Source organism: Notechis scutatus, chromosome 1 (assembly GCF_049901735.1).
Source record: "Notechis scutatus isolate UNSWTSFEM ecotype Mainland chromosome 1, rNotScu1.2, whole genome shotgun sequence".
Lineage (NCBI taxonomy): Eukaryota > Metazoa > Chordata > Lepidosauria > Squamata > Elapidae > Notechis > Notechis scutatus.
This window is the reverse complement of record NC_142009.1, coordinates 242,917,462-242,939,946: the sequence shown is the minus strand read 5'-3', so window position 1 is coordinate 242,939,946 and position 22,485 is coordinate 242,917,462. Positions and strand designations below refer to the sequence as shown.

General features: G+C 35.3%; 1 protein-coding gene across 1 annotated transcript in view; it reads right to left on the bottom strand.

Moving 5' to 3' along the window:
* Nucleotides 1-22,485, bottom strand: part of ABCC8 (ATP binding cassette subfamily C member 8) — a 71,031-nt gene that overhangs the window by 16,115 nt on the left and 32,431 nt on the right. Inside the window, exons 12-26 of the mRNA XM_026668318.2 lie at nt 22,082-22,227; nt 19,402-19,507; nt 18,664-18,774; nt 16,806-16,881; nt 16,419-16,524; nt 15,926-15,961; nt 15,591-15,626; nt 13,596-13,694; nt 12,567-12,651; nt 11,365-11,445; nt 7,194-7,331; nt 4,586-4,711; nt 1,469-1,568; nt 1,104-1,345; nt 365-531 (exon numbers count right to left, since the gene is read on the bottom strand). Coding sequence (XP_026524103.2) covers nt 365-531; nt 1,104-1,345; nt 1,469-1,568; nt 4,586-4,711; nt 7,194-7,331; nt 11,365-11,445; nt 12,567-12,651; nt 13,596-13,694; nt 15,591-15,626; nt 15,926-15,961; nt 16,419-16,524; nt 16,806-16,881; nt 18,664-18,774; nt 19,402-19,507; nt 22,082-22,227 — 1,655 coding nt within the window. The remainder of the gene's footprint in view (nt 1-364; nt 532-1,103; nt 1,346-1,468; nt 1,569-4,585; nt 4,712-7,193; nt 7,332-11,364; nt 11,446-12,566; nt 12,652-13,595; nt 13,695-15,590; nt 15,627-15,925; nt 15,962-16,418; nt 16,525-16,805; nt 16,882-18,663; nt 18,775-19,401; nt 19,508-22,081; nt 22,228-22,485) is intronic.

Below are 22,485 nucleotides of genomic sequence, written 5' to 3'. Positions count from 1 at the left end.
TATTAAAAGAAAAAAGAATAGACTAAGATTCATAAAACATGTTGTGCTGGATTAAAATTACAGACTATTTGATTATGCTGATTACATTAATTTGATTAAATTAAGATGATATTAGATTAAGTGGTAAATAAGGAGCATATAAACAGGGTGCATTAAGAGATCATTAGTGATAAGGTCTCCCCCATGTCATTGTTTGTTTAATGAGACGTTGTACTTTCCTAACACAATTCTACAGGATGCGCAAAGGTGCAACTAAATAATTAATAATTATTTAGGACATAATTGAACATCATGAGTCATTTAAAGATTGCACATAACTTTATTAAGATAGCATTCTGTTTTCTTGTTTTGTATAATACAATACCTCATTGGGGCCAGAATAACTTTATTCAGCAGACTGCAGTGAAGCTTCTTGGCAACTTTTAAGCCAGTCCATTCTACTGCTATGGATGTTACAAGGCATAATATAATCCCAACACAACAGAGAATGCTGAAGATCTTTGAATAGGAAAAATGGCTAAACTTGGATTCCTATAAAAAGGAAGGAGACAAAAAAAAAAACTATTGCAAAACTATAGAATTAGTTATTCTGTGACAGATTTATTTCAATATGGTCAGACCAAGATAATAATTTCCAGCCAAGTTCATGTTTTCTTGACTATTGTGCAAAAAAGTAACCAGTATTTGGAGCTCAATTTTCATAAAGCACTGGATATGGTCTGAGATTAAAAATATGTTTTATCATTCTTAATAAAATTGAAAAAGTTTTAAGATCTTATGACTTCACTGATATATCCATGCTTTTTTGGCAACTATACCCAGATGGTTTTGAATTGACATCATTTTTTTCTTTCTTTCCAGGCTGTCCTACAAATTGTGGGATTTTTAATAGCCCGCCCTCCAAGTATTAACCAAGTTTGGCTTGGTTAACTAGCTAAGTTAACCAAGCTTGGTGACTAAGATATAATAGCACCAGACTAAGTGTATCTAATTGGTGGAATAGAGGAAGGGAATTCATCCTGTTGAAGTCATGCTATAAGAAGTTATAATAAAAGTTGATGGGAAGAACAATCATGGAAAGGGGAGTTTTGAACCACAAATACCTGACAAAAAGAGCAGTTTTTCCCTGTCTCAGAAGAAATAGCATCAGATGTCCACAAGGCTAGCCAATAGTCAATGGACACCATGACTGAATGTTTTAGAAGTTGAGAAAAGATCAACAGAGGCAAGAAGAGAAGTCCTGCTGAGCTGAGATACTTTCCACATGCTTTCCATGACATCTCTGTTCCTCGATGAAGGACAGAAGACAAGTTGTCATCATCATCATCACTTTCAGGCATCTCTTCTACAAATTGACAGGAACAGTAGTAATGAGTTGTAAGAAAATTTTCTGGTTGCCTATCATCTAAATACTGACAAACAGTAATTGATGTTAATGAAAACAAATATTTTTGTAAAACTAATGTACCGTCATCCTCTTCTTCATCCTGGAGTAGGACTTCTTGAGAATGCACTGTATTTTTAATATTCTTCTTATCTAATACAGTTTTTCTTTCAATTAGAGTCTCCTAAAAGGTAGGAAAAACAAGAGAATTTGAGTACAATTGTTTTTCATATATATTTTTCTGTCAAATAATTATATTTCAAAATTGTTTGGATATTAAAAATTAAATGGGCCAAATACATTTAGAGGCAATGAATTTTTAATTCAATTAAGGGACTCCCAGGACATATATTCCATCTATCGTTTGAGCCTAATGAAAATATAATGTTATGATGTTATAATGGCTTAACCATTAACATGTATTAAGAAATCAAAACTATTGTATGAGTTTCAGAAGCTGGTTTGGAATATCCTTACTCTTATGTTACCAAGTTCAAAGGTGATGGACAAGATTGAAACTTTGGGACATAAGTTGCATATGGAATCACATGTAAACTGAACCATTCCAATCTTCTGAACTTTACTTTATGGCTGAGTTACAATTTTGTATACTGTGTTTCAACAGAAAAGATTCACACTAGATAACAAGTTTCAGAAGTATCCTAAGTGGAACTGGGAATATATGTATATGTATATGTATATGTATATGTATATGTATATGTGTGTGTATGTATGTATAGATAGATAGATAGATAGATAGATAGATAGATAGATAGATAGATAGATAGATAGATAGATAGATGTTTTCTTAAGTTTTTGCGGGTACTTACATGTATGGCATTCAGCTTTGTTCGGGTATTTTCCCACATCATTATAGTTGTGCTTTTAAAGTTGTAGCAACGTTTCGGCAGAATCTCATCTGCCATCATCAGGCTTCTGTATTGTGTTCGTCTGTGAGTCAGACTTTTACAGTTGTTTCAGTTTTAAATTTGGGGCTAGCCTACTGCTGTGCCAGAATGGTTTTTTCTTCATCCTGATTGGTTGGGAGTCTTGGTCTGTGTTTATTGGTCTTGGAGTTTGCTGTGTTCTGCTTGATTGGTGTTTCTAATATCTTCTGTCTGTTTTGTGGCTTTTTTTGTCTTGATTGGCTGGCAACATTGTGTTCCTGTATTGGAGGCTTTTAGTGCAGCTTGGCTCCGAGTAAATGGACGGCAATCATTTATTAGGAAGCTAGGTTTCATCTGGGTGCCTGGTTGGGGTGTGTTTGAGCTGGAGGTATCAGGGGGGATCTGTTTGTGCCCAGGTGTTTGCCTGGCTTGTGGTGTGGAGATATTTTTGTTTGTGAGCACAGGCTTCCAAATAATTGACAGTCTGGTGGAATCATCTCTTCTATTCATGCTTTCAGGTCTTTTTTCAATCTCTATGGCTTCTCTGATAATTCTGTGGCTGGGGTTTTCTATAGTGGCTAGGGTTTTGGTGCCATTGAAGTTGATGCTATGACCTGTGGCTTTCATGTGTTGGACTAGTGAGGAAGTGTGTTCCAGCTTTTTTACTGCATTTTTGTGTTCATCCAGGTGGGTACTTATTCTTCTATTGGTCTGTCCAATGTATGTGGCCGGGCATGATGCACAGGGGACTTCATATATGCTTTGGTTTTCCAGGTCAGTTTTATCTTTGGGGTTTCTAAGGATGGCTGCTATTTTTCTGTCTGTTTTGAAGGCAGTCTTGATGTGATGCCTGTGTAGTATCTTACTGATTTTGTCTGTAGTACCTCTTATGTAGGGCAGGACAGCTGTTCCATAGGTCTGTTCATCTTCTAGGTCTCCATTATGTCTCAGTGTGTTTTTGTGGATCAAGCCGGTGATTTTGCTTTTGTGGAAGCCGTTGGCTGTCAGTACTTTAGTCAGGGTGCATAGTTCCCCAAAGATAAAACTGACCTATAGTATAGACCTGACGTCTATACTATACAGTATACATAGTTCGAACACTATACAGAAGCCTGATGATGGCAGATGAGATTCTGCCGAAACGTTGCTACAACTTTAAAAGCATAACTATAATGACGTGGGAAGATACCCGAACAAAGATGAATACCATACATATAAATACCCACAAAAACTTAAGAAAACAAATATTTATATATATAATGACGTGGGAAAATATCGGAACAAAGCTGAATACCATATAAATATAAATATAAAATAACATAAATATAAATATAAATATAAATATAATGATTTCTGACTAGTACTAAGTTTCATTTTTTAAAATGACCATTCAAATATCACCATAATTAAAACTTGTTGGTCATCGTTCTTTACATGGAGGGTTTTTTTTATAAACCATTTTGTTATGCAAGAATATCCTTTAATTTGAGTCACTTTGTTTTAATATTTTCCTTTTAACTTCAAATACTGCTTTGTGTTTTAAAATTATAAATGTTTAATTCACATATGACATCTTTCCTGAACTGGTACATTCTAGATCAGGCTTGTCCAACCCGCGACCCATGGGCCGCATGCGGCCCAGGTTGCCTCATAATGTGACCCAGTGCCCACCCCAACCTTCTGGCAAGAGCCAGCGGGAGGAGGAGGAGAGGCAGGCGCGAGGCGGGCGAGGCGAGCGCCACGCCAAGCAGCAACAGAAAAGGCGGGCGCCGCCTTGCTGCTTCTGCCCCGCCGCCGCCGCTTCTGCCCCTGCCGCCGCCCCCCCCGCAAAATTTGGCCGGAAAATTAATAAAAAATAAATAATTTTTAATAAATAATTAATAATAAATAATAAAAATAATTTATAATTTATTATATAATTTTATAATATAATTATTTTATAATAATTTATTATATGTGCGGCCCAAACCAAATTTTCATCTTCTAATGTGGCCCAGGGAAGGTGAAAGGTTGGACACCCCTGTTCTAGATGTTTTAGATTTCAATTCTCAGAATTCTCAACCAGCAAGATAATTGCCTCATGAGAATGGAAACCCTATGCATTTTTAAATATTTTCCCAAGATAGTTTAGAGCACACTAAAATAACCATTTAAATTACAGGAGTTAATAAATTTCACTGTATAAATAGTAACTGCACAAATCTTCCAATGAGACATAATTGTTTAAAATATTAATATCTAATTATGTTAAAATACTAGGATAAACATTTTTGCCTATCACTACCCAGATTAAGAAAAGCAAAACAGAACAGGCCTTTTCTAGCTCTTGATCCTGGCGATTCATTAGTGTTTTCCAATGTTCAAAGAGCTCAGATTCAGATTTCTGGATATCCTTCAGTGTGCCTTCTCGTTGAATGGTACCATCCTTCATTGCAATAATCTGGAAAAATCAACCTTTCTTTCATTGCAAAAATGTTTTCTTTTTTACATTATCCATTAATAGCTGCCTTTGTTATAATGGGGATTTAATTAAAATTTAATTCTTCCATAAGAAATAGGGTTAGAAAGATGGTATTCTGTATACTTAGTTCATCTATATCAGTCTTTCTCAATTTCACATCTAGAACATTAGAGCTCAAACTCTCAAAATGCCTAACCAATTACAATATATTCTTTGCAACTGAAAAAAAAATCAATCTAAAGAATATCCTAATAGCTAATCAGGATAGATATTTTAAAAAAATTGCACCTATTTAAAGTGAGTGTTCTTAAAAATTTTGGGGAAATTTCACAAGAGGAAACAAAGGATTATTGCATCTTGACTAAACTATGATGAAACTGCTGCATTATAAGGTAACGTAGCAACGCAAGCTTGTACTCCTAAGGTAAGGGAAATATTGATTATGTGTATAACTTTCAAGACAACTCCGGTCATCTGATTCATATTTAACACTTGTAGTTTGGAATACACATATGGATTTTAGAAAACAACAGATTAATATAGCCCTAAGCATTTTACAACATCCTTCCTCTTGCTTTTCCTTTCCATTAGATACTTAGCAGGGCAACTGAGTTGAACCATAAATCCTGGTAAGAAGTCTTTACACTTGTTTGTGTTCAGCCATCAAAAATGCATTACAAGTGGAAGCTTAAGTGCTTTAATATGCTGGTCAATGATCTTAATAAAGATTTGATTTGATAAGTGGTTTAAGTACAAAAGAAATAGAAAAGTCCAATGGGGTTGTAGATCTTGCAAATGATGCACTTTGCATTACAAGCTCTGCCTTTTTTGGATATATATATGATTTGGGACACATCTACAACATTATGAGGCCTGCATCACAATTCTGCAATACTGTGGCATTGTTCTGATCCTCCTTGCTACTACTGTGGGATCTATTGGAAAGATTTTTTAGCTTTTAGCAAAATTAATTGGATTTGGGGAGATTGCAGTGGCTCACAATTAAATGTTTGTGAGTGTTTTCATATAATTCCTTTTCAATCAATGAATTGTACACTGAAACCAAAATTTCTCCAAGATATGTGGTCAGTCTTTTCTCTTCAAAGACTTTAGGTTACCTTGAAGCTGTCTCAAATTGACTCTGTTTATTTTAACAGTTTTAATGGAGCTTTTCTGAAATACATTGTAATTTACTGATGCTCTCATTTATTTATTTTAATTATGCTTTTGCATAGTTTGGGGTTGAGATAGACATAAATAGCAATAGCAATGGCACTTAGATCCCTCTCCTCCATAATGCTTTACAGCACTCTGTGCAGTTTACAATGTCAGTATAATGCCCCCAACAATCTAGGTCCTCATTTTACCGACCTCAGAAGGATGGAAAGCTGACTCAATCTTGAGCCCATTAAGAGTGTACTTCAGGCTGTTAGCAGAGTTTGCCTGCAATACTTTAACATGTGCTTTTTCTAAATAATTATAAGCTTAGTTTAATTTTTATTGTATTCTTTCTCTCTTATTATCACCATAACAAAAAGGTAGTACCCTAAAAGTTAGAGTATAAATAGATACCGTGTTTCTCATATAATAAGGCTGGGTCTTAATTTTTTTTGAGCCCTGAAAAAAGGGCTAGGCCATCTTTTCGGGGGTGACTTAATTCCCCCCCCTTGCATCTTTCGGCGGGCGGCAACGGCTTGGATGTTGACCTCAGCATTGGTGGGGCACTTTGTATCGGGGTCAACGCAGCACCATATCCGGGTACCATATCCGGGTATGCAACAAAAGTACTTCCTAACGGCAAGCCCCCCCACCATTCCCCCCCATTTCGCATGTTTTAATATAGGCCTTAATTTGGGGGGAGGAGCTTAATTTCATTTCATGCCTATAAAACATGCTGGGACTTCCTATCGGGGAAGGCCATATTGTTGGAGAAACAGGGTATAAATTTCCAAAAATAATTTAAATGTAATGGAAGAGATAGGGAAATGAAAACCTACTCCTTTCAAAATCATACTTCACTGTTTAATGCAAATAAATATGGTCCTAAACATGCAAATATGCAAATGAGATATATATTTTGCTGTTTATAATTGGTTGCATTATTTAGCAGAGATTAATAAATAAAGCATGAATTGCCCTGAGAGTCTTATGACATTATCTGGGGTAAGATTACCAGGAACTGTAACAATTCCAAGTTACAAAGCTACGAGGGCTGCAATGATATAACATAATCACTTAAGGGCAGATGGAGGCATAAAAACCAAAGTTAAACACCCTTATGTAGCAGGGACACAATTTACTGACTTCATTGCCTTCATTTCCTCCCCCAAATCAGAACAATTTAAAGTACTTAGTAGTACTTTTACAATTTAAAAGTACTTGCTGAATCATACCCACACACAATTTTGAATATTTATGAACATATTAAAATTAACAAATCAGTATAAAGAAGTTTCATTACCCAGTCAGCATGGGGCAGATACTGTAGTTTGTGGGTAACCAAAACAATGGTTCTTTTATCTGCTCTTAGCAAATTCAGAATTCCTTCTTGCATGAGATGATCACTCAAGTGAATATCTAATGCTGAAAATGGATCATCCTAAACAAACAAGCAAACAAAAAAGATTATTAACCACCTAAAGATATTCAATACTACTGCACTATAGTTGTTCTGCTTTTTAAATACTCTAAGAGAGTTAAAACCAGTGCTTGCTGACAAAATGGGTTGTGGTGGGATTTAGGCACTGGAACTAGCCAATTTTGGCAACACATTATCCCTCTGTGTTTGACTGTGCCATTATTGCCTTTGGGGAAAGGGCTCTGTCATCATTGGACTGTGCACATGTAACATTAACACTAAGGGTTCAGAAGCAGTGAGTTAAGGCTTTGAGCTGCAAAAAGCCAGATTTCAAAGCTGGCCTAGTTGGGAAAGTTAATAAAACTCAGTTGAGGCAGAGAGGGCTCAAATGGCAGAAGCATAAAAGAACCCGTGCAAGGACTATTTGTTGTATATAGTGTTTGTAATAACCAGCTTTGTGCTTTACACATTGTCTGCTCTTAAACTACAATAATTAATATGGACGCCCACTTAGCACACGACTCTGTACAATTAACCATCAATGGAAACAGAAACCAAAATAGGAAAAGAACTTAAAGCCAATTAAAAAAGACTACCCAATGGGCTTTGAGTCATTCAAAAAACATCAAAGCAAAACTAACAAGGTATCCCAATACTCAGTGAAGAAATTGTTTATTTTTTTATTTATTTTTGTCAATTGCTTACAAGATAATAGGTATAAGTAAAAACATAGTTATGAATACATGGATACATATAAGAAAAATAAAAAAAAATAAAAGAAACAATAGGACAGGGACAGTAAGCACGTTGGTGCGCTTATGCACGCCCCCTACAGACCTCTTAGGAAGGGGTGAGGTCAATAGTAGACAGTCTAAGGTTAAAGTTTTTGGGGTTTGGGGAAGAAACCACAGAGTCAGGTAGAGTATTCCAGACATTGACCATTCTGTTGCTGAAGTCGTATTTCCTGCAATCAAGTTTGATGCAATTAACCTTGAGTTTGTATCTATTGTTTGCTCTTGTATTATTATGGTTGAAGCTGAAGTATTCATTGACAGGTAGGACATTGCAATATATGATTTTATATACTATACTTAGATCGGACCGAAGGCGGCATAGTTCTAGGTTTTCTAGGTCTAGAATTTCGAGTCTGGTGGCATAAGGTATTCTGCAACAAGTAGAGGAGTGGAGAACTCTTCTTGTGAAATATTTCTGGACTTTCTCAACTGTGTTAATATCAGATACGTAATGTGGGTTCCAGACTGATGAGCTGTATTCAAGTATTGGTCTAGCAAATGTTTTGTATGCTCTAGTTATTAGTGTAATATTACCAGAGAAAAAGCTACGTAAGATTAGGTTAACAACTCTTAACGCCTTTTTGGCTATGTAGTTACAGTGGGCTCTAGCACTTAGGTAATTAGAGATGAGTATTCCAAGGTCCTTTACAAAGCTTGGATCATCAACAAGGTCTTGACTATTCAGCCTGTATTTTATTTTCTGATTATTATTTTTTTGCCAATATGTAGGACAGAGCATTTATTTGTTGAGATTTGAAGTTGCCATTTGTTTGACCATTCTGATACATAGTCAAGGTCTTTTTGAAGGGTAGCAGTATTGTCTGTGGTGTTGAATAGTTTTACATCATCAGCGAAGAGAACACAGTTGCTCTTAATATGATCACAGAGGTCATTTATGTAGAGTATGAAAAGAGTTGGTCCTAGAACACTGCCTTGGGGGACACCACTGTTGACAGGTACAGAATTTAATAGGACGCTCCCAATTTTGACCATTTGTTGTCTGTTTGACAGGAATGCTTCTATCCAGTTATGCAGGTGTCCAGAGATACCGTAAGATTTTAGTTTTAGGAGTAGTTTGTCATGTACCACTGAATCAAAGGCTTTACAGAGGTCTATGTAGATTGCGTCTATTGCTTTGCCTTGATCGAGTTGTGTAGTCCATATGTTTTTGCAGTGTAAGAGTTGCAGATTAGAGGATAGTTTTTTCCTGAAACCAAATTGTTTATTAGAGAGTTGTTTGTTTGTTTCTAAGTGGAGGATGATGGATTGGTTAATAATTGATTCCATGACTTTACAGGTGACGCAGCATAAAGAGGTTGGTCTGTAATTTTCAACTAAGCTGGGGTCTCCCTTTTTGAAGATGGGGATGACCGTGGCTTGTGACCATAGTTTTGGCAAGGAGCTGGTCCTGAAAGATTTTTCAAAGATTATGCTTAGAGGTTTGGCTATGGCAGTGGATAGGTTTTTTAAGAAGTAGGCACATATTCCATCTGGTCCAATAGATAGAGATGGTTTTAGATTGCGTAGTGCTGTTTCAACATTGTCTTCTGTAAAATCGATATGTATTAGATCATTGTAGTTGTCTGTGGTTTGACTAGGAAATACTGGGCATGATCCATTGTTGTTTACAAATAGTGAGCCAAAGAATGTGTTAAAGAGGTTGGCTTTAATAGTGTCATCGTTGCAGTCTTTACCATTAGGTCCTTTCAGGGGTGGGATGGACCTTGAGTCTTTTAGTTTGTTGTTTACAAAATTGTAGAAAGCATGGGTGGAATTGTGTGTGGAAGGTTTTCTTCTTGTTTAATGTGATAATTGGTGCATTCAGTTTTTATCTGGTGGCATAAATTTTTGTATTGGGTTTTGAAGTTGGCAACGTGACCAGATTTGTTTTTCCGACAAAGTTATTTCTTTTTGAATTGAAGCTTCCTTATTGTTATGGGTAATTTGTTTTTTCTGGTTTTGGGAGTTGTTATTGGTACATATAGTTTAATGACTCTTTTGACTTCAAGTAAAAATATGTTGTAATGGTCTTCTACAGTATTGCATCCAGAGAATAGAAATTGCCAATCAAGGGATAAGGGATCGTTGTTTATAAGATCATAGTTGCCTTTTTTGAAGGTATAATTGGGGATTCCGTCATTGTGATGATTTTTGTGTGGACATATGTTGAGACAAAAGTCAATCATGTTGTGGTCACTGTTGGAAAAGGGTTATTTAATTTGTATTCTGTAAATTGAATTCAAATTATTGCAGAAGATGAGATTGAGGCAGTTGTTAAGTCTAGTGTTGTTGGTTACTAGTTGTTCTAGTCCCAGAGTTTTTACTGCATTGTAGAAGGTTGCATGTGTGGGTTCAGTTGTACATTCGTTAAGGGTCCAGTTAATATGAGGTAGATTGAAGTCACCAAGAAAGATAAAAGTATGTGGGCAGAATGCTGCCCATGTTAGTAGTGTATTTAGCTTGTTTGCATGTTCGACTTTACAAAGTCTTATGGAATGCCAGAAAAGTCAGGGTAAAATCTCTAGACATATGGGGATCCATAGGGCAGGTGCCATGACAGAGGAGGAATGCTTCCTTGATCTCATTAGATGACTTTGTCTAATAGAAGGGATCCATAACATGGATACTGCACCAGAACTCATGCTGTTACAAATAGCCCTTGTTTAGCAACTGACTATTCTGATAGGGTTACAAGCACTGGGTTACTTCATTTAAACACTGCCATCTACTGGGACCACAGAAGTGCACCTTCACTGTCACAGCACCTTCCCCCGGAGCGAGGACATTACAATTTTATGAATATAGCAAATTGTGAGTGATAATTTGTGATATCCAAAATCTAGTTCAGACCTGTCAAACTGGTGGCCTGCAGGCCCGCACAGGACATGCCCACCCTGACTCTGCAAAGGCAAAAAACTTTGCGATACCTCATGATCTGGTCTGTAATGTAATCGAGTTTGACACCCCTGCTCTAGTTTATTATATAGTGAATAGAACTGATGGAACAAACAGCAACGGAGAATTATTTCTACAATTCATCTGTCCACTGTGGTCTTAGATGCATCAGATGTTAGGAACTGGCATCATACTGGGGAAAATATTCCAATGACTTTGTGGATCCAGAGTATGAATTCTTGATAGAATTGGTTGTTGTTAGTCGAGGAATTTTGGAATGCTAGGTTTTTAGGTTGAAGTATGTCATTTATAGAGAAAGGAAAGCCTTTTCGGTTTAGATGGTAGAATTAGTAACAGAAACCTACCAGAAATACCACATTTGTCTGTTGGTAAAGAGCTCTTGCTACACTGATCCTTTGGCGCTGACCTCCAGATAAATTAATACCCTTGGGGAAAAGATAAAATAATTCAATTAGAAACCTGTACGATTTAAAGACATTATTATTCAAATTATGCTTTCCCAAACCTGACATTCCAAGGTATGCTTAAAAGGTAAAGCAGTCAGAAGTATAAAAAGTTATTAATCAAGATAGTCAGAATTTTCATACTCATTCTAAAAAACATGCTAATTATATCTGAATAGTGTATATATTATTTCTAAAATACAACGTGCTTCATCATTCAATTATTCATCCTATTAGCTGCTACTGCAGTCAATAATAATTATTTCCAGGATACAGCTGGAAAAGTAAGATTGAAGTAACAACTTAGTCAGGATTACTGTGTTCATGACTTAGAAATTATATAAATCAATGCAAGTTAAAATGCAATAGTTCATATAACTGTCCTTTGACAATGCTATGTATTAACATTGCAATTAACATATCAATGGTCAACCTCTATGGCACAGCTTGGCCTCAATATCTTCTATTGTTCCTTGGACAGTCTCTTAACATTCTAATATTTTTCTTTACCTTTTAATATTGCATTTTAGCTATTATATGTTCTATTGATACTACCATGTCCATGAAAGAACATCAACTACAAATTAGATCTACTGAAGCAATGAACAAAATGTCTAGATGAATAATGAATAACAAATCTAGATTATTGCTGTTAGATGACACATTGAATATGTGAGCTCCTAGAGTATGAGAGAATTGTCATCGGTACCTAAGGCAGTATAAGTTTCTTTTTTCATTATTTCAACCTTCAGTCAGTAAGGAAATACATTCCATGTTTATTAACAAGTGCCTTTCTACTTCTTACTTCAATTGAACTATTCTAACATGACTTTCATAAATACTTTCCAGATAATGAAAAAATGCTTTGTTTAATAAATATACTCTCCCTATACAGTATTTCAGTCAGTGTCAGATATATTGAGTGAGGCATGGCAGATAGAAGAAAAGCTGTAACACTGGGTATTAACTATAACACCTTCATCCTAAGGATTTGAAACTGAGTTTACTGTAGAAAGCCGTTCTCTCAAACACCAGTTATAGATTTAAGACCATGTGATAACATTTGGGTGCTTAATGTTTTCTAATTATATATAGCCACTAACCCTTTCTCCAATCTGTGTTTGGTCTCCATGAGGTAGTATGTCAATATCAGGCTGAAGACAGCAAGCATCAATTACTGCTTTATACCTGTGGAAACAGAAAGAGTAATTGTCAATTCATGTGGAGATTGCCTCACCAGCATATTTCACGTACTTAAAAGGAAGATTAATCAGCTGGAAAGTCACACAATGGAAAATGCATGCTTGCTAAGCACTTACTTTTCCGATGGAAATCCCACCTGTTTCAGGCAAATAAATTATACCCTAACTAATAGCTCACAGTCAAATATTTTGAAGCTAAAAAAAGTGTACCTTGCTTCTGTATTCCTTGGAGATATAATCTATAACTGCCCTTAGGGGCTTCAGGATCTAAATTATTATTTGCAACTTTAAGCTTGTCAACACTTTAGCTCAAGAGCATGACATTCATTTATTGGTACTGAGAAGTGTAGATTGCTACAAAATAAATTGAAAAGATCTAAAATGTGATGGCAGAATCTAAAAAAATAAACATCAAAAAGGGAAAAAGAAGGGCTTAGGAGAAGGTGATATAATGAAGAACTGTGAGAGTTGTATGTTTAAATTTTTATTTAGTAAAGAGTGCTAAGGCACTGTAGAATTATTATTTGAGAAGTCATCTTGTCATGGATCTATCATGATAGTAATTCCATATTATTTCTGCAGAATCTGAGAGTATGACTTGTATTGCCTCATAATATTAATGCAGACATAAATAAATGACTTCTTAAAGAAGGCTGTCAGAAGCAAATGTGGCATATTATAACTTAAAAAAAAAGTACCTAGTGCTGAAATGTACTCAAACCCATTGTTTACTTATTTTATAAGTAATTTTCCAGGTTGGAAAAATACATTATTTGAGAGACTTTTCAGGAAAAGAGAGAGCTGATACAACAACTCAACATTTGCATCATGTAGCTAGGAAAATAACATTGTCAGCAACAGTAAAAATGCTACTGACGGGATGATAATGAAGACTATAATTAGTTTTTACATGGCTCTTAAATACATTACCTTTGTTTATTGAAGGGGCTTTCAAAAGTGATATTTTCTTCCACAGTAGCATTTAACAACCATGGTTTCTGAGAAGCATATGCCACTGACCCTCTTTTTCTGAAAAAAGAAAAGAACTCATCCAAGTTTTTTTTATGTATAATGTCTATTTACTTTCAAAGATACTGAAATGATTCTTCACAATAATATTACTTCTATGTCTTCTTTCAAAGACAAGTTAATATTTCCTATTGTTCATTAAAAAAAAAGGCATGAGTGATATGACAGCTTATGTTGTGGCCCACCAGCGGTCAGTGGAGCTGGTGGCAGAAATGGACAGTGAGGACGTTGAGGAGGAACATGGACCAGTCCTGGAGTCTGGGGAAGGCTGTGATGAGGGCTCTGCGTCAGAGGCAGAGATGGGACCAGGGCCGTCCGACAGTTATCAGTTGCCTTTGGAGTCGGAGATCAGTGGGGCAGAAGAACAGCTGGAGCCTGTTTAAATTCAGTCAGTTTCTTTTATATATCCAATGAAACATCTTTTTCTAAGTTATTATCATGGCCCATCAGTTGTAAATCCACTTTTGATACCATCTCTAGCTTGCCAGATAAAATTTGTTCTATATTTGTCATTTCTTAAATAACATCTTTTTGACATAGTCTATCCATAGAAACAGGGTTATTACTGACATTGTTGATATTGTAGTTACTATTTTCTCATTCCATTCCTCAAAAATTTCCCCCAGTATTTTTTATTGTTATAATGTCTTGCAACATTCCAGAGTTGTAATTCTTTACCTAAAATCTTTAGTTGCTCCTAGTGTCCAGTTTTTTAAATTATAAAATTGCTCATCTTTGTTTTGTCTTGTAAAAAACAAAACAGAATCGATTTCCCATGAGAAGCTGTTTGTTCTTCAAAATTAATTCCAAAGTATTATTATAAAGGTTTCAATATTTCAATTTTATTTGGATGCTTCATCTATTTATAACTTTCTAAGATCAAAATCTCATTTAGCTTTTTGTTGTTTCTTTGATCTTTGCTGTGGTCATGAGTTCTACTTTTGCAAAGCCATCTTGAGTTTGCCATACCACCCTGGAAGATGTCCCAGTTTGGCATTTTAATAGTAAAAGGAACTTAATTTATTAATTCCTTTGAACGATTATATGGTGAGTCATTCTAGATTATGTATCACCATATTAATTAAATATAAAAGAGGATATCTGTGGTTAGATCGTCTCGAATTTGGGAGAAAACCTTTTCTTTCAAAAAGTACTGTTAATGGACATTTTCAATTCATATGAATCATTATGAATGCTTATATCCTTGACTTCTACTTATGACTTTCATTGATAATCATACAGATAAAGATTCAGACATCTTAATGAGCAGAAACATTTATTAACTATGCCATTTTCCTGAATTATGCACAAGTTAGCAATTATCCAAATTATGCACAATTTAGCAATTATGTTGTACCTTTAGTCATGATACAGTTCTTCCCTGATTTTACATATTTAACCATTGAGACATTTAGTCAATAATGCTTTTTTGTCTTGATATAAATTCTTTGTCTTTTTCTCCTTTTTCTAATTCTCTAGCTCCAGAGAAATGTCAGTCAACTGCAGCAAAATCTGAGTGTTAAATGTGCTTTTTACCTTAGCAGTGCAGACAAAAAGCATTTTTTCAAAGAAGCATAGAAGCACCAGATAGTATTGCTCCAGTAATATAGCATATGGACTGTTATGATTTTTGTAAGTCAGAGAATTATAATGATAGAATGCAGATTCTCTATAAAGCAGAATTTCTCAGTTTACAAAGTTAGTAGAAGTTATCTAGACATTTGTATAAACTTGAAAGCATGGATTTCTCTCTTTTGGCATAACACTATACTGTACAGAAAGCACATAAAAGATCGTACAGTTTTGATCTTTGATCTTACAGTTATAGCGTAATGAAACTGCTTTTGTTGACAGAATGTTTTTAGTTTTTTAACACCATTTTTTAAAATACTGTACCTGGACTCCATTTCAACAGTTGTTTCCATGTCGGAGCTGCAAAACAGGTACACAGTAACTTGGTAGTTGTTACATATTTCTGCAACTCATTAGAAATGCTTGAATTTTAAAAGTAAATGAATATGACCAACATTCATACACTTGTGATATACAGTAATTCATTCTGGATTCAAGTCATTGTGGTTGATCATCCCAAGCATCAAAACATACTTATCAAAATAGCCTATACAATTTTTCTGATAAAAATATTTTGATTCTTAAAAAAAACACCTTCTATCACATTAGATGATTTTGTTTCTTTGTGTTGCATGACAGAATCAAATGAATTATAATACCTGACGTCTTCCCCAGTCTCACTGTCAGGAATGCTGCTGTAATATCAGAAATAATAGAGAAAAAAATTATTAACATATTATAACGCTTCCTCCGCAACATGATCTTACCCTGTTTTGTCTGACACACTAAAGCAACTTTATATATTTCACAGTTTGAAGGTAAATGAATGTTCTTTTTCAATTAGACACAAAGTTACTGCAATGTGATCAATTTTCTGAGTTACAAGTGCAATGATACAAAAAGTGTGTAGCTGGTTGTGACCCACATGAACATGTAGCTGGTGGTGACACAAAGACACATGCTGAATCTACAGTAGCTGTTCATGTGGATTAATTAAACGAGGAAAGTGAAGGTATTTAGCAACTATATGCAGTATCAATACATTTCAGGATTCATTGATATAGTAATGTAATTCATATATAGTAAAGATATGACAGGCCTGTACCTTAAACAAAAAGCTACACAGCAACTAAAAAGATAAACTAAAATTACCTGTTCCAGATCACATTCCCAGATATCTTCTGCATCTCTCCAAGTATTCCTAACAAGAGAGATGATTTACCACAGCCTACTTGTCCCACAATCATTGTTAACTGACCTGCAATAATAGAAAAATATATGTTATTCTTGAAATGTTGACTTACATTCACTACAATCCAGACAGCAATTAGCCAACTGATTTTTAAATGGACCATTAAATGGACCGTTTTTTTCTCATGCATATTGCTAAGATCATCCTTATTCATAGTACACTATATATACTGTGTTGTAGATATGGTTGTGCTCCTGTTTCTGTTTTGTGCTCAGCCATTTATTATTGCATAGTGCTTGATTTTGAACAATTGCAAATCCTAATCATTGTAATAGATGCATTAATACCTTGAGGAATTCGAATATCAACGCTGGATAAAGTTGGAATCCCATCTGGTGTCCATGTGAAAAACCCATTCGTGACCTATGGCCGCAACAGCAACAGGAACATAAATGATCTATGTTGGTGCAAAACATCATACATATCTTCGCTTTTAAAATTTATTTTTTAAAGTATTAATAATAGGCAACTGTTACCAATAATGTACTTTGTTATCTATTAACCTGGTTCATAGATAACAGAGTACAGAACATCCTTATCTGGTCTATGAGCTCCTTCCCAAGCTTTTCCAATTCAATTAAAAGAAGCAATTTTAAATAGAATGCATGATACAACATAGTAGATCAAATAAATATTTCTCTGTTTCATCAGTGCATTTCTTTCTGGATGAATTTGTATCTTGATTTTTAAATTAAAAAAAAAAAAGATCTTCTGTGCAAAAAGTAATAAACAACCAAAACCCCATAATTCTTCCAATCAGACTTTAATGTTCTTTTCTTCTTCATATACAGAACGGTTGTGTTATAAGAATAATGTGTCTCTAAGTATTTTTTTTTACTAGAAGTAGGTTAAATTAACACAGATTAGCTTTTCTCCCCTGTAAAGTGTTTAGTTCAGTAAAGCAATTCTGTACACTCCTGGGGATAAATTCATCTGAACTAAGCATTGTTTATTTTTAACAGTGGATAAAATTACGCAGCATAACTAAGAGCAACGCTAAACATAAAAATGCATATAGGCTGATTCAACCCTATTTCTACTTTCTACAGATAATTATCCTCATATACTGTTGGAGAAACAAATTTTACAATTATCCACATTTATTTTATTCATATGAAAATAAAATCAGATTACGGAACAGAGGTTAGTAAGTGGAGGTTCATACAAAAGGTGGAGGACATGCAATCCTATATTTTAGTTATCATACCAGAAAGAGAACATCTTTGTGTTTATTTTTAAAAATTATTTGAGATATGTCTGCAAATGCCACTGTTTCCACAGAAGTCTTTTATTCTAGCCCCTGATACATGGGGATTCTCAGTACGTACATAAATGTGAAGAAGAATGCATAGTGAATCTGCTCAGAGGCCTTTATTTACTCTTAATAAGGTTGACATGAAATTTATTACAGATGCTACACTTGCGCTAGCATAATTTAAGCCTGAAACTTAAAGGAGGGGAAAGAGTAAATGACTAGGTTCACACATTATGCTAAGCTATAATGTGATTTCTTGATTTTGATTATTGAGCCTCACAGTTTTATGGCATGGAGTAATTTGTGAACATAAATTGTGGTGTGATCAACATATTATGGTTAAGAAAACTATGTGAAAACCAGTGGTGGGATTCAATTTTTTTTTACTACTGGTTCTGTGGGCGTGGCTTGGTGGGCCTGGCAGGGGAACGATACTGTAAAATCTCCAGTCAGAAGTGTATTTGCCAGTTCTCTGAACTACTCAAAATTTCCTGCGCCACCAAATGTGTGTTTTTTTTTTTGGGGGGGGGGTGGGAAAAATTAATAAAACTTGTTTAAAAAAAAAAAATTGAAGTGTATTTGCCAGTTTCTGAACTACTCAAAATTTCATGAATACCCAGGTTCTCCAGAACTGGTCAGAACCTGCTGAATACCACCTGTGGTGGGAAACTATTATTTTCTCTCTCTTAGCAATTAATCCAAGCTCCTTCAACAGGCCTAACTTCCAGTCTGATAATCATATTGCCAAAAATTGTCTATTTTCTGTGTTAGTGAGAAAAATCTTGGTGCAGGGGATAAATTTGGATTGTATGCTCAGCTTGGGACTATAGTACTAGAACTTTTATACTTATTAGAAACAACATAATTAGAAAGAGTGACCTTATTATCACCTTTACACAAAAATCATCTGCTTCTGTGCTGTTAACAGATCTTCTTACAGGAGAGCTGTAATTGCTCCAGTCCTCTCTGGCAGGCCTCTTACGGTTAACAACTTTGAGGGCCTGTGCAAGACCAGGAAGACAGAAACATGGTGAGTGGGACCTGGATGCAGATGTCAGCAATGGAGAATGAGTTAGTTTCCTAGTAGATGCATCCCTTCCCTAAGGTGCAAAATATCATCTCAAGTTTTTCTGGGTGCAAACCATGGTTCATGACTTAGCAAAATGCCTGAAACAAGATACTTTGGCTACTTAAACCACTGCTTAATTCAGACTATGGTACAGCATGATCCATGAAATCATTTTCTAAGCATGCAGTTGTTGATTATCTTGGATCTCTTATTGCTGTTGGGTATTTAATCCTGTTCCAGGGGATTCTAACAAATCAGCAAACCGCATGCCTTACACAGGACTGTTGACTGAGATGCATCCCAACCATTCTGATAAGGATTGGATTTCTCCCCCTACAATTGTTTCACAATGCAGCTGACAGTTCCTACCAGCAAACTGTCTCATCATCCATTGCTGGCTTTAAACAAAGAGCAATCGCCATATAATCTACAATAAGTAGATGTTAAATTTTACTACTGTGGCTATTAATTATAAGGAAAGTGACTGGCATTACTGTACAAGCAAAGATTTAAGAATGGGATGTTGCCAGTTTCACAATCAAATTAAAACGACACTTACAAGAATCTGATATTTGCTGTGGTTGTCTGAGTTTCTTGGCTCAGAATATTTATCATGCTCTTCTGCAATTTCTTCACTCGAGAGAAATTCATTTAACTTTTGGACACTATGAAAAAAGAAGAATGGTAGCAAGCTAAACAAATGATATCACTGCTGCATACAGCACCAGTGTTCGTTACTTTAAGAAACTGCAGTCCCATTATGATGTCCAGCCCTTGGACAGACAAGGATTCCATTTTGATTGGATAAGGATGCATAACAGTGCACTGAAATGATCAAAAATACATACTGCCCTTTTAGGAATAAGAATATTAAGCTAACTTGCTATTAGGACTTTATATTTATGCTTTGCATGTCAGTTTTAGGGCTTTTATAACTGTTTAGATATTGTTTGATTATGCCACATTTCAGTTTCCATGGAGAATAACTGTATCCACCAAAGATACTTTGGAACAAAGTTGTGGGATTGTAATTATTGCTGAAATCATGAGCAAAAAAACTTCATTACTTTATACTTGGAGTATAAACTTGAAGTTTTGATGGCTTCATGTCTGGTGTTGATTATTTATTAGAATATTTATGACATGTAGATGTAAGATATTAGACCAGTACTAGCTAACATTGATGATGTTACCTAGTTTGGGAATGAAACATCTGCAAGAAAACTACCAAGTTCAGAGAGCACCAAGGACCCTACATATAACAATAAAAAAGTAGGATGGAAAAAACATAAGAGAGCCACAAATGAGAGATAATAGCTTCTGAAAACAGAATAAATTCAGGAAATATGGTGACTCCATGATATTGAAATCTCCATATTGCCTTGTCCATAGGTAGAGGTTGCCTCTTTTTAAATAATCTGCATAGATCTTACAGGTCTAGTCAAACTGGCTCTGAGTATGACAGAGAAAAGGTGCCTGAGAAGACACTAGTTACAACTAGTATGCACCTGCATATAGATAGAGATATTTAAAAGTACATTAATACTAATAATTGATCATTGATCATCTTCAATTTCTTGAAATGTTTTGATGAAGGCACAGAATAAAGTACAACAACAGCAGATTCTGCACACACATTATATTGTAGTAAGCATTAAGGAACAAACTTCTAAAAGGATGCATATACACAGTTTGAGCTGTAAAATTCATATTGAATTAATGTGGATTTGTGGTCATCATATAAGAGTGTAGAATGTACGTGTGTGGGCAAAACAGAGCGGAATGAGAAAATACAATTAAGATTTTATAAACATATTGCCAAGAACACATAACCCATTTTAAAATCTATGATAACATTATTATATAAATTGTAAATGTTTTATTGTCATTGGGTATTCCTCATTATATATCACACACCCATCTTAAATAGGTGGCATTAAATTCAAGTAAAAAAATCTTTTTAAAATAGGGATGTGCTGATTTGGGAAAGGGATATTCCAATAAACAATAACACATTGTGTTCCTCTCTGTATCATGCTGTTTCAGGCTAGTTTGAGAATTTCTGTAAAACAGTCCTCTAAACCAGTGATCCCCAACCTTTTGACGCCACGGCCCGGTACCGGCATCAGTATGGCACCGCGGCCCGGTACTGCATCATGGGTGCCGCCATCTTTGATGGTCGCAGCCTCCGGTGAGCTTTCTACCCGGAAAAGCTCACCGGAAGCACTTTTTCATGAAAAGATGGCGGCGCCCAGCAAGCCGCTGGTAGGAGTTGTTCCGCTGATCGCACGTCCGCTGGACCGGTGGTTGGGGACCCTGCTCTAAACTAGAAGCAATTTAAAGTGTTCCAGATGAAATACAGAATGACATGGAACATTCCACTGTTCTTTGGAACATTATATTCCTTACTAAGCAAACATTGCATATCCTTAATTGGTAATGTCCCTTTTAGGATTGGATGACCCTATTGTGTTTTGTATACAGTTCTGTACTTCAGTCCACACAGTTTTCTAGTCCATCATATTCACAGGATGATACAGTTGCATAGAACCCAAATATATGATTAATCATTCCTGCCTAAGCAGGGGGTTGGACTAGAAGACCTCCAAGGTCCCTTCCAACTCTGTTATTCTATATAAATCCCATCAGCAATTATGCTTAGATTTAATTCTAACATGACATCAGCTGTAATACTACTAACAGAATTGAGAAGATAGATTTCCTTAGTATTGCAGCAGAATCAATGCTATTTTTCCCCTAAACAATTAACAAATGGTCTATATCTCTATCTCTACATCTATGTATTTTGTTGATTGTGACTGATTCTCAGAGACTGAAAACAAGTCTTTGCAGTTTTTTTGAAAGGTTTTTCAGAAATGTCTGCTTCCTAGGGCTAGCTAGCTTTGTGCCTAAGGTGGGACTAGAACTCATGGTTTTCCGGTTTCTAGCTGATGCCTTAACAACTACATCAAATTGATTCTCACATCCTAATATCTATTTCCCACAAAAATCACAAGACATGCTACAGTGAATATTGGCAATAGAAGTTCCAGAGAAGCTGATAATGTAATTAGGGAAATTCATAATGATTTACTAACAACAAAGGGCCTTTTGTAGGAAAACCCACAAAAGTATATCCTAAATAAATCAAAACCAAATTGTGACTCCTGCGGCAATGGAGGTGACTATTTTAAACCAAGTCTCTTAACTTTTTGGGGAGTTCACCCATGAAACCTTACCTTACAAGAGCTTTAACAGTGGATCTAACCACACTGGAGAGTAGAAAGAGAGGTGTCACAAGGATGTGGAAAAGAGACAGCGATGCAAAGGCCACCGAAGGAGAAAAGTCAGCATTGACAAAGAGATGGGCATGGACAACAAACGTCTTATTAGAAAAACAAAAACAAAATGCATTACTTCAGACCATTTATGTATTGAAGACATATTTTCAGTCAGATTTTTTTACTAAAGTTCCAAATTTCCAAAAATCAGCAGAACTGTTACTTTTATAGAACTATGATTACCAAGCATCATAATATATACAGCTATAAATATACCATTTATATAAGAGTTTTCTTTTTAAATTTATTTCCTGGGTGTGTTTGCAATATTCTTTTGTGGGAGTTGTTACTTGGTGGTGTTT